Source organism: Erithacus rubecula (genome assembly GCF_903797595.1).
Source record: "Erithacus rubecula genome assembly, chromosome: 9".
In the NCBI taxonomy this organism is placed as follows: domain Eukaryota; kingdom Metazoa; phylum Chordata; class Aves; order Passeriformes; family Muscicapidae; genus Erithacus; species Erithacus rubecula.
In genome coordinates this window covers 34,540,125-34,555,024 of record NC_136660.1, presented here as the reverse complement: position 1 = coordinate 34,555,024, position 14,900 = coordinate 34,540,125, and the positions used below count along the sequence as shown (strand labels likewise).

The 14,900-nt window shown below is 56.8% G+C and overlaps 1 protein-coding gene across 1 annotated transcript; it reads right to left on the bottom strand.

Moving 5' to 3' along the window:
• Positions 1-333: 333 nt before the first annotated feature.
• PWWP2B (PWWP domain containing 2B) lies at positions 334-14,586 on the bottom strand. The gene is made up of 3 exons (XM_079311990.1): positions 14,342-14,586; positions 8,346-9,849; positions 334-354 (listed from the first exon to the last, which is right to left on the bottom strand). The coding sequence occupies exons 1-2, from the start codon at positions 14,506-14,508 to the stop codon at positions 8,364-8,366; spliced, it is 1,653 nt and encodes a 550-aa protein (XP_079168116.1). The 5' UTR covers positions 14,509-14,586; the 3' UTR covers positions 334-354; positions 8,346-8,363.
• Positions 14,587-14,900: the final 314 nt, after the last annotated feature.

Genomic DNA, 14,900 nt, shown 5'->3' with positions numbered 1-14,900 from the left:
AATAAAAGTTCCAGAGCTTTAAAATTAACAGGTGTGTGAAATCTGTAAGTAAAATAAGCAGCAGCAATAATCTGGGGAATTTTATCAAGAATAGCTAATTTTAATAATAAATACATTCCAAGCTGTGGTTTTTGCTGTTCTCCTCGTCCATTGCTGGCTGGTCAGATTCTCATCCTGGGTCAGAGATCCTTTGGCCTTTCCTGCTGCCAGCAGAGGAGCTCCCAGCTCTGTCCCTGTGCTGGTGGCACAGGAGCACCCTGCAGGACCCATCCTGTGCTGTGCCCTTCTCCTGGAGCACATCCAGCCTTCAGGCTCTGAGACCTCTGGAGAACAGCTGTGCTCCTCTTCTGTGACCTTGGGAAGCAGAGAGGGAGAGGTTACAGTGACAGAGCAGGGCACTCACTGCCCTTCCCCTAAAACAGCACTCTGCTCCCAGCAGGGCCAGGCTGCAGCTGCAGGGTTCGCACACCAAAGGCAGTGGGACCCTCCCCAGCTGCCCCCTCCATGGGTTTCAGCAGGGAGAGGGTCTGCAGCCCCTGCAGGGGCTGCTGGGCTGGGTCACTGCAGGTTAATCCCCCACCAGCCCTCGGAGCAGCCACGTGAGGAACATCTGCCTCCACTTTCCACACACAGTCTGCAAAATAGGATTACTGTGCCCTTGGAGCAGCCTGCAGGGGCTCTGTAAGCACCTGCAGCCAGGTGGGGCAGGCAGCCCCTGGCCCACAGGCTCCCCCTGCCCTGCCCTGCCCTGCCCCACCAGCAGAGAGGAGCAGAGCCAAACCTCCCAACCTCCCCCAGCTGAGGTTTGTGACTTCCAGAGCACAGTGAGCCAAGAACACACACACACACACACAGCAGGAGGATCCCACCTCCCAACTGCTGACAGGGCAGCAGCACTGCTTCTGCAGGCAGGGCACCCAGAGTGACACTGGCTCACTCACTCAGCATCCAGAACCATCCTCAGCACTGCCACACAGTGCAGGATGCAAAGAGCTGATTCAGCACCAGGAACATCTGTCCCTAAAGCTGCATCACACAAGGGCTGCAGCAGGTCTGACACTCCTTCAGGATTTGGCAGGGACTGGCAGGTCTCACCCCAGGGCTCTGTTACCTGCAGCCAGCAGAGTAAAAATCCTCAGCTAATCTTGCAGGGGAATCTATTTGTCTTCTGATGAACAGAGGGACTCCCAAGAACACACAGCAATCTCACAGGCAGGGTTATCACCTTACACCTAGGAAAGCCTTCCTGGGGCCCAGGGACCTGGAACAATGCCCCCCAAATGGCTCTGTAAGCACTGACCCTTTAGAGACAGATTACAGCCTGAGAAGATCTTGTCTAAACAGGAAAAATGCATTTCCTGCCTGAGGAGGTAACAGCCTGGGGTGGCTGCATTGGATTCTTTGGGATTTCTCAATGGGAGGAGGAAACAATCCCACCAGAAGTGCCAGACAGGTCCCAGGGGAGGGTCCTGCCCTGCCAGGGCTGCTCCGGGGGACAGGGATTGTACCTGCACCTGTATTTGTACCTGTATTTGTACCTGTACCTGTATCTGTATCTGTGCCTGTACCTGTGTCTGTACCTGTACCTGTGCCTGTAGCAGAGAGCAGAAGACAATTAATCTTTGGAGGCTGCAGCAGCCCAGGTGTGCCCAAGCAGCTTATTTAGAGGATTATTTTCTAAGCATGAATCAATGAGCAGCAGGCTGTAACTGAGCATCTCCAGTGTCCCCAGCTGTCCCTGGGGCAGTGCAGGGGCTGCAGTGAGCAGCCAGCAGCAGAATCCCTCCTGCCCATGCCCTGCTCTCACAGAGGAAAGGGGCAGCTGGATCCCATGGGGAGGTTTGGGAACTGCTCCAGCACTGCAGCTCTCCAACTCCATCACCCAGACATCCCTATGACAAATCCTGCACTGAGGGATGTCTTTGGAAGGGGCTGTTTTCCACATGAGTAAATGGCTCAGGTTATTGGCTTGCATCAAAACAGAGCAAATCATCTCTCTCAAGGGAAGTCAAACCAGTAATTTGCTACAATTCATTTCTTCAGCTGCAGAGAGCACACAGGAAATACACTTTATAAAGAAACTCAGGCTGGCTGGTCCTGCACTAGCAGGGACTACTGCAGATGAAGCAGGAGCTGCTAATCAGTGAAGGCACTCACTCCTTCAGAAATTCCTCAGCTTAATGAGAAGAGGCTTCATTAGCAGTGCCAGAGGCAGCAGCAGGGGCCAGGCCAGCAGGACATGGCTCAGTGGGGCTCTGGCACCCCCTGTGCATGGAGGCTCCTGCTGTGCCCAGGAGAAGCAGGAGAGCACTGGCAGCTGCCTGGGAGCAGCACTAGAGCCCATCTGTGCCCTTGTGCTGGCAGCAGCAGCCTGTTTGAGCTGCACTAATCCAGGGTGAGGTTCATCATGTGCCCAGTGCAGGCAGGGCAGCACACACAGCCCCATGTGCAGCTGTGAGCCCATCCTGCAGGCAAGCAGCCCCCTGCCCACCCACAGCAGCAGGACAGCAGCTGGGAAATGACTTCACAGGGAAAGCAAAAGCTGCACACACAAAGCACAGCAAGAAATGGAATCCCTGCTCCCATGGGCAGGCACCTCCAGAACAGGCCCTGTCACATCTCACCAGGACTTGGGAGGACAAATGGATCACTCCAAATGTCCCCCCTCCTCCTCATTGCCCCCTTTTCTGCACTAAGTATGATGTTACAGACTGGAATAGCCCCTGGGCCCCTTGGGGTCACCTGTCCTGGCTGTGTCCCCTCCCAGCTTGGCTGTACAAGGGGCAGAACAGCCTTGGCTGTGTGCATCCCTGCTGAAATAACAGAAACATCTCTCTGTTATCAGCCCTGAGTCCAGCACAGCCCCAAATCAGTCAGTGCAGCAGGCTGACTGTGCAGCACCTCTGCTTTCACACACAAACAGCTCTGGAGCTGAGCTTGTCACCCACCCACACACTCCTGCTCACCTCCACCCCAGCACCACTGATGGCAACTGATGGATAAAACACAGCACATCAGGAGCATTCACATCACTTTTTGGGATCAAAGTCCTACCTTTCACACCTGAACATGAAAATGAGACACAGTTATTCAGTGCCATGGATGGAGCTTGGAGCAGCCTGGGGCAGTGGAAGGTGTCCTGGCCATGGTGGGAAGGGGAACAAAATGATCTTCAGGGTGCTCCAACCCAAACCTTCTGTGACTCTGCAGCCCCACCAGCCCAGCACGTGCCTTAGCAGACCCTGCTTGTCCCTCACCTAGAGCACAGGCAGCCTTCCCCCACTGAGCTGACATCCCCAAAATCCCCCACTCCTTTTTGGCCCCAGGGAGCCTTTCTGAGGTGCCCTTGGAGGTGCCCAGCAGTGCACAAACACCTGCCCCAGCAGCACAGAGGCAGGGTGAGCTCTGAGCTGCCTGGGAGCTCCCCTGGGCTCCCACCCTGCTCTCCATGCTTGCTGGGAACAGGAACTGCAGCTGCAATCCAACAGCTCCTCCTGAGTTCAAAAAACCCAACACATAATAAACATGACCCAGGAAAACATTGGTTTTACTTTATTTGTGAAAGTTTTCAGGGAAACCAAATCCCAGGTCCTTTCTCCACAGCTCTCTGCCATTCCCTGCCCTGAGAGCACAGCCCTGATGCTGTGTGGGTCCTACAGGCACTGGGTGGGCTGTGGGGTGGGACACTGGGGACAGCCAGCTGTCCTGGCACTGTGGGCACAAGAGCAGCAGCAGCTGGGTGACCCTGCTGGGGACACTCAGCTGTCCTGACTGTGGCCCCAGCAGGGCCTGCAGCTGCAGCCCCCAGCCCAGGAGCAGCTCTGTTGAAGGTGCAGAGATGCTGTTATCCCCTGGGGGGCCCAGGCTCCTCCAGCAGCTGATCCCACTGCTGCAGCTGCACACAGCACAGTGCAGGGCCTGGGGGCATTTCCAGAGCCCCCTGGCAGCAGGGAGGGGATGCAGAGGGGCACACTGACCCAGCTGTCCCCAAGGCTGGCCCTGGTACAGGTGCTCTGGGGAGGGGAAGGGCAGGATGGCACCTGCAGCTCCAAGCACCAGTGCTGGGCACACAGAAATGCAGCCCAGTCCATTCTGGACTGGTTCTCCCACCCTGCAGTGGCATGCAGAGACTGACTCCAAGCTCTTTGCAGGAGACTGTGAAACAGTAATTAAGTTGCAGGCCTGGTTTTAGTGGACTGAAGCAGCTAGAAAGCAGGCCAAGAAAAATCTCAAGCATTTGTGTTCTGCACTCAATACTGCCTGTGAGCAGGCAGGTGTGCTAAAGTACAGCTATCACACCAATGATCCCCCTCACCTCCTATCAAGGTGCAGTGTTATTGCACTGGGAGAGCAGAGGAGAGGAGGTAAAACAGGAGTGACTTCCAGCTGAAGGGACACACAGAGCCCCAACACCTCTGGAGGTGAATCCCAGGGGGATGGTGCAGGTTTTCCACGAGTGGCTTCCACAGACAGTGGGCATCAGCCAGCTCTGTCCTGCTGCTCCCAGCAGGGTGATGGGAGCCCTGATGGACTGACTGAGGCTCTGTGAAACCCAGAGCTGTTCAAATGAAACATTCAGCATCTGCAAGTTTAATGGCCCCACTCACAGCTTGGGGACAGGAGAGAGAAAGAATAAAGGACCTTCCAGACTGAAAAAGGAAAGGAATATTATAAACTTGTTTCATGCAGAGATGTGGATGAAAACCCACCAGCAGATTTTACTAAAGGTTTTACTGCAGGTCTGTGTGCAGGGAGGAGCTGCTGAGGAGGATCACAGGGCACAGACCCAGCCCTGCCAGGACCTGCAGGGACCCCTCCCCAACAGCAGGGCTGGAGCCACACACCTGGAGCTGCTTGCCAAGCCCCTGACCCAGCACAGGGGGCTCCCGGGGCAGGGAAGGGGGAAACACAGTGTCCCTGTGTCAGGGCACAGCCAGGGCTCACTCCCAATAAAAACTGTGTGACACCAGCCAGGGCACAGCCAGGGCTCACTCCCAATAAAAACTGTGTGTGTGCCCCAGCCCAGGGCACAGCTGGGCAGTAGCCACTGGCTCATTCCCAATAAAATGTGTGTGCCCCAGCCCAGGGCACAGCTGGGCAGTAGCCACTGGCTCACTCCCAATAAAATGTGTGTGCCCCAGCCCAGGGCACAGCTGGGCAGTAGCCACTGGCTCATTCCCAATAAAATGTGTGTGCCCCAGCCCAGGGCACAGCTGGGCAGTAGCCACTGGCTCATTCCCAATAAAATGTGTGTGCCCCAGCCCAGGGCACAGCTGGGCAGTAGCCACTGGCTCACTCCCAATAAAACACGTGTGCCCCAGCCCAGGGTCCTCCCTGCCCTCCCCAGCCCTGAGCTGGGGCTCCTTAGGGAAAGGCAAACATCAGTCACTGCCAGGCACTGGCTTTGTGCCTGGAGCTGCCAGGTGGTGTCACAGGCCAGGGAAGCCACAGAGCAGCCCCAGAAGATGCTGAGCAGACATGTCTTTCACTCTAAACCAAGTCTTACAAGTTTGAGTTCACCAGGCTGCCATTCTGCCTGTTGTTTTTCCAGAAACTCGTTTTACCTAATTAAAACCCTGTCATTACCTGACTAGTACTTTCCTTGCAAACAAACCCCAAGGACAAAGCAGTAACAACAAGAAGTGATCCTACCAGCTTTTCCAACTCAAACCAAGTTAAAAAAAAAATAAAAATCCCATTTTCCCAGTTTTGTGCATTCCCAAAACTCCTGCAGTGTTTATAGATTTTTGCAGTAACTCCTCTCTGCAGAACACATCAGATGCCAGCAAACAGAAAGTTTCACAATGAAAAGTGTCACCAGCCAAACTTCTGCTGTGAAGCAATGGCTTCAGTGTTGAAGCCACCTCCTGGACTCCTGATGACAAAACCTTTGTGCCCCTGCAGCCCCAGCAGGATGGAGTTTAGTGTTCCCATGCAACATTCCCAGAGCAGCCAGGCTGGACACTGGGGCAGTGGGGAGGGGTCCCTGCCAGGGCAGGGTGGAATGGGATGGACTTCAGGGTCCCTTCCAGCCCAAACCCCTTCAAGCCATCCCTCAGGAAAGGACAATAAGCAGCTGAAGGAAACATTTCAGTTCTACCTTGTGGAAAAGCAAGGAAAGCAACAAAACCCAATCCTCCTGCAAGGAAAAATAATGAGCAGTTTTATAAGTGATGCACCAAAACTCCAGACATGCTGGTCTAATTGGGAAACTGGGTAAGTGTGACATGTGGGACACAGGCAGTTGTCTAGTTCTGCTTTTCTAGTTTGCAGTTCTTTATCCAACAGTTGTGCTGTGCCCAGGCTGGCAGACTGTGCTGGCAGCTCAGCTCAGACATGTCAGGCAGGAAATCCCCTGAGCAAAGGCAGCTGAAGGAGGCCAAAACCAGTGATGTCTGACAAATGCATACACCCTATGCACAGGCAGAGATTTGGCTGAAGAGCACAGAGGGAATTGGTCTAATCCAGGCCATCCCATCATTTCCTTACCCACATGTTCTCCAGATGTTCTGGAGCAGGTTTACAGACCTGCTCTGCATCTGTAGCTCAGATCCCATGGTGTCTCTGGAGCCAGGGCTGCTTCTCCTCCTCAAGGCTCTGCCCTGCAGCCTGTCCCCAACCTGGCAGCTCCTGCTGGTCCCAGGGCAGAGCTCTGGGCTGGTGTGTGGGGACCAGCACCCTCCCATCCCATCCCTGTATCCCATCCCAGGCCCTGGACTCCTCCTGCTCCCCATGGACAGACAGGCACAGCCAGTCTGAGCTGAAGCACAAGGTTCTCTTTCAGGCTGTCCCTGCTCCTGCAGCTGGGCCATGGCAGCCCCCCAGGCCCACAGGGACAAGGACAGATGTCAGGAAGGATGACTGGCACTCCCTTTGTCCCACACTGCTCACACACAGTGAGGACACATCACAGGTTGAAGTTTGCTGCTCCTTTAACCAGAGCACTGTCCCCACAGGAGCCAGGGATTGGCCAGGACTCTCCACTGGCAAGGACAGGACATTCTGGGCAGCAGGTTTATTTATACCCCTGATCTAGCTAATAGGAATTTGGGTCCAGTCCAAACACTCCTGATATAATGAAGTCTTTAGCCAGAGCTAAGCAGCAGCTCTGTGGCAAGATCAAGAAGGAAGCTGCAATGCTGCAGCTGCCCAGACACCCTGAGCACACAGCAGCAACTGTCATGCTCTGGTTATCTGCTCAGCCAGCCTTGCTCAGATGGACTCATAACCCACACAGCAGCTCCTTCAGCACACTCAGGCAAGGGGTGAAGTCCCACGACACAGGGTGTGAACAAAATCCCATTTTCCCACCAGGATTACATGAGCACTGACCACCCCCGTCCCACTGCATTATGAGAGTTGAGATGAAGGAGAGTCCAGAGGAGCTGCCCTGGCAGAGCAGAGCAACAACAGAACAAACCACACTGCAGGAAGCATGGCCTCTGACATGAGGCTCTTCCCAGGGACACTTCTGGTCTTTGACAAAAAGTGAATCCCTCCCCTGTCTAATACCATCACAATTGAGGTCTTGTCTGGACAGTGATGACTGAAAGGTTGTGAAATGATTCCAGCTTTTACCCAAGTCCCATGGACTTTTATTCCAGTACAGCACATCCTGTATTTTTAGGTACCAAATTTTCATCCCAGGCAGACTGTTTGATGAGAAAGGGAAACCCATCCCATCCATTACAAAGAATCAGCTCTTGTGCTTCCCTTCCTACCCAATGTCCTCACACAGAGGTGAAGCCCAAAGGAACTGAATTTGATCCAGGCCATTCCCCAGGGAAACACTGAAAACTGAAGTACAAACCAAACTTCAAATACTGTGAGAGATACTGAAATACTGTTCCCCAAAGACAGATTTTGGTACAATCATTTTGAGGAGCCATAAAGGGCCTTCATAAGAAATCCAGACCAGAGAGAGGAGAGCAAAGGGGCCCCAAACTGTTCCAGGTAACTGCTGGGCACCGGCACATACATATGACAAATGTCATCTTAATTCCAGTGAGATTTAGTTCTTTGACCCAAGGAAACTGCAAGCCTAGGAGCTGTTGGTGTCCCAGGCACACAGCTACAGGTTTATCAGCTCTTAGAACAGGCAGTGCTGCTTCCCAACAGCATCCTGCCTGGCCTGCACTTCCCTCTGGGAATAGGGGCTCCCATTCCAGGATCCCCAAGAGTTTGGAGTTCAAGCTTCTCACCACCTCTGAAAGGACCCCACCAACTAACAGCCAAGCAGGTAAGTTTCACAACTGTCAGTCTGAGCTTTAATGGGAAAACAAAAGCAAGTGAACAGGAACACAGATGCAAAAAGCACCAGGAGGCTTTCCAGGGCAATCACTCACCTGACTGTGGAGGCAGAGCTATGTCTCAAACTGCGTCAGGAGCTCCCGCACCTCGGGGCTGAGGTGCTTGGCTGCCCTGGCAGCCTCTGTGATGGCTTTGCGGTACATCCCCTTCTTCTTGCGGTTGAACCTCACCTTGAAAAACTCCGAGAAAGGAGCCAGTTTGGAGAGGGACAGGAAGGAAGTGGTGGGAGAGCCGAACCAGGAGACTTTAGCCTCCCTCCACGAGGGCTCCCCGTTCTCCTTCTGGCTCAGGCTGATGTCAAGCACGCGCGCCGGCCACCACGGGAAGCCGTGGATTTTACCCCAGACAATGTCCCCCACTGCCACAGTCCTTCCATCCTCTGTGACACACTTGGACACGCTCTGGGTGTGCAGCCTGACTGTCAGGGGCGGCACGATTTTACGCTCATCTTTTGAAGATGAGGAGACCGAGGCGTCATCGCCAGGCAAAAAGTCACACAGCTCTGGGGATGTCACTTCTGAACTAGAAGACTTGGATTCATCTAGGCTGTCATTGCTACACACCGATAAACTAGAAGAATCTGCTTTTCTTTTACGGTAATTCATGAGGAAAGCCAAGTTATCGTGTCCATCTTTACCCTGGGGGAACCTCTTAAAGTCGTCATCTTCTCCTGAGCTGCCCGAAGACACCTCAGCCAAGCTCCTGTCGGGGGGCTGATCGCTGCAGAACGCCCCAGCACCGGGCTCCCCGCTGGCCTGCAGGACATTGATCTCGTCAATCAGCTCTGCCTTGTAAACGGAGACGCTCTGCCCGTCGCTGATGCGGTGCGGCTTCAGGCGGATCTTGGGGGGCGGGACATCCCCCCCGGAGCGCAGCGGCCGCGTCAGCCTCAGCTTGGGAATGGCAGCGAGCTGGCCGCCCGCCGACCTGTCCAGGAGACACTTGGCTTGCCGGCAGCGCTCCGGGTCCCCGGCCCCGTTCTGCGGCGCCGGCTCCGGGCACAACGGCTTCACCGAGCCGTGGACCCGGGAAGGGATTTTCACCACTTCACCCTTCCCTTGCGGAGTGCTGTAGGAGATTTTTATAACCGGCGTTCGGTGCACCAGCTCCCCAGAAAACTTGTCGTCCTCCCTCTTCTCCCTCTTGTTCCTCTTGTCCAGGCAGTCGGCGTCGCCGTGCTTCTTCTGCTCCTTGTCCGGCAGGCTGGGCCTCCTCCTGCCCCTGGCGCCCGGGGCGGCGGCGGCGGCGCGCTCGGGGCTGAGGGTGTTCTTGCACTTCTCGCAGAGCACCTGTCGGGGCCGCAGGCGGATGGTGCTGACGATCAGCCGGCCCGGCTCCCGGTTCCGCAGGCGCCGCCGCGTGCGCTTGATGCCGCGCGGGGGCGGCTGCGGGACCCACTGCCGGTACGAGTGCCGCAGCCACAGCGGCCGCGGGAACGGCGCTCCCTCCAAGTACGGCGGGCACGGCGGCTCCTGCTCGCCGCCGCCCGGGGGCTCCTCGTGCCTGGGCAGCGGGGACGGCACGCAGAACAGCCCGGACCTGCGAGGGGCGACAGGGACACAAACCGAGTCAGCAGCTTGGAAGGGCGCTGCCCGCCAGCGCAAAGGCTCCCAGCGTCCCGCAAATTCCACTCAACGCTGCCTCTTCGCTCCTAAGATCACGCGGCCAATTCTGCCGCTGACAAAAATAACAGCACTGCAGAATCTGGCAAGGGGGTCCTACTCTTCTCCCAGAAAGGGCAGGGGCATCACAACCTCTCTTTCTATGAGCTCTTTGCACAAAGTTTTGCTCTAAGAAGTTGTAAGTGTTATCCAGCAAAGCAGTTTAGTGCATCGGCGGGCTGGCAGGGCTGGAGGAGGGATGGGATCTGGATTAGCCCAGGGAGCTGTGGAACTGCCTGTGTTCTGAACCTCAACACCTCGACTTGGGTGGGGAACGTCACAGGTTACAATATTAACAGTGATGATATTCTGCCCTCAATACCAAGTCTCATTACAGGCCACCAAGCTCTGCACACAGTGCCTTGCCTGGATATGGGCAAAAGCAAATCCTCTGAAAGGCCCAAACTCACAACTGCAGTTCATGTCTCCAGAATGCAGGAACTTGGCCTGGCATTAGAAATATCAGGCTAACACAGCACTGGGACAGATTCTGCCCTGAAACACTGTTTGACTGGCAGAGCTCAGTGCCAGAGACACTTCTGCAGAGAACACAGCAGTGAAGCATGGGGGCCTTTTAATAATAACAAAATGCTGTCTAGAGAGCCACAAAGAGGAGACAAAGGAATGGAGAACAGCTACAGACCAAACGCCAGTTTTGGATGCTACATTCCCGTTCCTGTCCTTGCCAGCCACCAGGAAGGAAGGAGCCCTCCCGAGGCAGGGCAGTGTCCTGGTGTGTCACAGGGGGACACTTGGGCCAGCTTAGCAGAAGGGACACCTCAGTGCCACACCTCTCACCAAGAGCAGCACAAAGCCACTGCTCTGGGTTTCCTGACTGAGAGGAGCCTCCAAAGTCCTTCCCCATTACTGGAAAAGTGCAACAACCTGTTGTTAAACAACAGTTTAACTGGGAAAGGATAAAGCTGTTGAAATCACGTAATTTGGAACAAAATATTTTTGTTTTAAGAGGTTGCTTTTTTCTTTTTTAACAGAGACGACCAAGAATGCAGGTGTCTTTAAATGACAACCCAGAAAGCCAGTACAGTTTGTACAGCCAGACAGAGCTGTTGGCACCATTCATAACCCAAAGTGAGACCATTTCTGAATGAGGTGATGGCTATAAATGATGGTTATTTTATGCAGTGAGATTGCACGATTTGGTCACAACAGAAAACTGCTGCTGGTGTAGACACAAGCCCATGGCCCTGTTCAGGCCACTGATCCCCTAGAGCAGCATGGAGCTCCCACTGCAGGGTGCAGCACCAAAGGCTCACTCACAGCATGTCTGTGCCTGCAGCATTAACATCCTGCACAATGCAGCCCACTGGGCTGGACACGGCCTCTGTGCCACTGCCCTGTCCCTGGGCCAGGCCCCAGCTCAGCAGGCTGCTGGAAGGATGGGGACAAACTGGGACAGGACAAGGAGTGATGGCCTCCCACTGCCAGAGGCAGGGCTGGATGGGATTTGGGCAGGAATTGGTCCCTGGCAGGGTGGCACAGGGTGCCCAGAGCAGCTGTGGCTGCCCCTGGACCCCTGGCAGTGCCCAGGCCAGGCTGGACAGGGCTGGAGCACTGGGACAGTGGGAGGTGTCCCTGCCATGGCAGGGGTGGAAACAGGATGAGCTTTAAGGTCCCTTGCAATCCAAGCCATTGTGGGATTCTGTGATTAAAGCAGCAGGAAATACTGCTGATGGGATTTCACCCTGCCTGTAATCCCCCTTTCTGGGGCAGCTGCAGCCAGCTGGACTTGGCTGCCTCAATCCAGTCTCTGCTCAATACAGGAGATGCCACCTTCCTTTATTTATACCTCTGAATAACTAAACCCCAGCTTTTAAAGTAAGTTCCACTGCAGCAATACTACGAAATCTTGTTGCCATAAACACTGTAACTGCATTTAAATCTCTAGTTGAGCATGTACACTACAGAGCTCACTTTGAGCAGAGCCAATTTATTGGCAGCAAGGAAGTGCCAGTCACTGGGCAGGCCCTGGTGCTGCTGCATCATCCAGGCTGGGGCAGGAAGGGACATGTACAGGAGGGACATGAGCCCTTTTCTCTGCAAATCATTCCCCAGGGACTGGAAGGTCAGGCATGACTGTTCCCACCATCCCCCATTCCTAAAGGCCCAGGGGACACGCAGGGGACACGCAGGGGACACGCAGGGGACAGGCAGCCCTGCTGCCCACAGCTGAGCCCCTGCAAACCCAGCAGGCAGCTCGGGGTTCAAACCTGCACATGCCTTTGTGACAAAACACCAGAGGCACCCAGCAGGGACCTGGAGGGACAGGGGAGCAGAATTTCCTCCTGCTCAGCTCCCCACAGCACTCACTGCAGCTTAGAAGTGATCATGGCATTACAGAGTGACTGTGCTGGAAGGATCCTTGCAAATCATCCAGTTCCAATCTCCTGCCCTGGGCTGGGATGTCATTCCTCAGACAAGCTGCTCCAAGGCCTGTGCAAGCTGACCTTGCACAGTTTCAGGAATAGGGCAGCCACAATTAAAACAGATTCATGTACCGATGCTGAAATAACTTTAAACCACAAAAGCAAGCTGAAGAAGCACCAGACAGGCCCTCCTTCTCTTTTGGGGTAATCTCCTCTTTCTGTGCAGGTAAAACTACCTGCTCTGGTGGCTCCTGTCCCCTCTCAGTGCCCCCTGGGTGCCCCCTGCACAGGGGCGAGCTGGTGACACAGCTCCATCAGCCAGGAGGAGGAACAGCTCTGCCATGTATCCATTTCAGGCACTCCAAGTGGATAAATTCCTGCTGCCTTCGGGACACATCCTGACCTTCACCTTCCAGCCACTGCCAGGCTGACTGCTGTGTTCTGCTGTAGGATGAGCAAGATCTCTCTTCCCCTGCACAGCCCAGATGGGATGACTGCAGTGCCTCACACAGAGTGCCCTCCTGAGAGCCATGAGCAGAGGCTGTGGCTGTCACTGTGTGCTGCCCCCCACAGCCCCCTGCCCCACCATGGGCAGCACAGGGCAGGATGTGGCATCAGGGGATGGGCACAGAACCAGCACGGAGCCTGGGGACAGCCCCAGTGCTGGGGACAGCCACTGCCCTCCCACCCACACAGACCAGGGTCACCACCAGCCTGCAGAGCCTAGAGCCTGGCAAAAACACCCCTCTGCTTCTTGGGCCCACCAGGGGCAGAGGGAGGGAGAAAAAGAAGGGAGAAAGGTTAGGGAATTAAAAGAACAGGTAAAAGAAGTTTCACTGCAGAGGAAGTCTGTGAAATGTGAGACGGCAGAAAGAGCTGGTTAGGGGGCTGGAGGGACACCAGCTGCTGGGGCTGCAGCAGCCTCCAGGGTGGGTCTGTGGGCTCTGCGCAGCGTCAGGAGCCCCAGTGCTTTGGAAAATCTGGCTCCAGTTCTCTGGGACAGCAATGCCAAACTAAATAAAGGACAAACGTGAAGCTCAGCAGTCCTGCTCTGCACATCCTGCAGGATGGGTCAGAGAGGTGAGGCTGCTGTGCTGCCACCAGCACCGACCTGTCCCTGAGCCAGCACAGAGCAGCGAGCCTGGGCAGAGACACATCCCAGCCCTGCACAGAGCAGAGAGCCTGGGCAGAGACAGAGCCCAGCCCTGCACAGAGCAGAGAGCCTGGGCAGAGACAGAGCCCAGCCCTGCACAGAGCAGAGAGCCTGGGCAGAGACAGAGCCTGAGCCTGGGCAGAGACACGGCCCAGCCCTGCACAGAGCAGAGAGCCTGGGCAGAGACACGGCCTGAGCCTGGGCAGAGACACGGCCCAGCCCTGCACAGAGCAGAGAGCCTGGGCAGAGACAGAGCCTGAGCCTGGGCAGAGACACGGCCCAGCCCTGCACAGAGCAGAGAGCCTGGGCAGAGACAGAGCCTGAGCCTGGGCAGAGACACGGCCCAGCCCTGCACAGAGCAGAGAGCCTGGGCAGAGACAGAGCCTGAGCCTGGGCAGAGACACGGCCCAGCCCTGCACAGAGCAGAGAGCCTGGGCAGAGACACGGCCTGAGCCTGGGCAGAGACACGGCCCAGCCCTGCACAGAGCAGAGAGCCTGGGCAGAGACACGGCCTGAGCCTGGGCAGAGACACGGCCCAGCCCTGCACAGAGCAGAGAGCCTGGGCAGAGACAGAGCCCGAGCCTGGGCAGAGACACGGCCCGAGCCTGCTCACAGGGACTCGGCCCGGCCCCGCACGGCCCCAGCGCTGCCCGCTGTTCCCGCTGTTGCCGCAGCCGGCCGTGTGACACGAGGCGGCTCCCGCAGAGCCGCAGCCTGCCCGGGATGCGGAGCCGGGCCCGGGACCGGCCCCGCTCCGGCCCCGCCGCGTGTCCCTCGGTCAGCGAAGGGCGCGGGGCCCCGCCGGCCCGGCCCCGCTCCCACCCCGGCCGCACCTCTTGGAGCAGTCCAGCAGCACGCCGGTGAAGCGCCGCTCCCCGCAGCTCAGCGTCACCACCAGCGTGTCGTTCACCATCTGCTCCACCAGCACCGGCACCCACGCGCCCACCCGCGGCGGCGGCGCCTCGGCCGCGTCCCCCGGCCCGTCCCCGGCCTGGGCCATGCTGCCGGCGCTGCCCGCCGGCGGGGCCGCTGCGCCGGGCCGCGCTCTGACCTCACGGAGCGCCGCCGCCCTGACGTCACGGGCCCGCCCCGCCGCCGGGCGTGACGTCACAGCCCCGCCCCGCCGCCGGGCACGTGCGTGGACGGGGCGGGGCGGAACGGGGCGGGGCCGGCACCTTGCGCCACCTGGCGGCCGAACAGCGCTCCGGCACCGCGGGGCGGGGCGGGGCAGGGGCGGGGCGGGGGCGGGGCTGGGGCGGGGCCAGCGGCTCCAGCTGTTTCCTGCTGTTCCTGCTGTTTCCTGCTGTTCCAGCTGTTCCTGCTGTTCCAGCTGTTTCCTGCTGTTCCGGCTGTTTCCAGCTGTTCCTGCTGTTCCAGCTGTTCCTGCTGTTT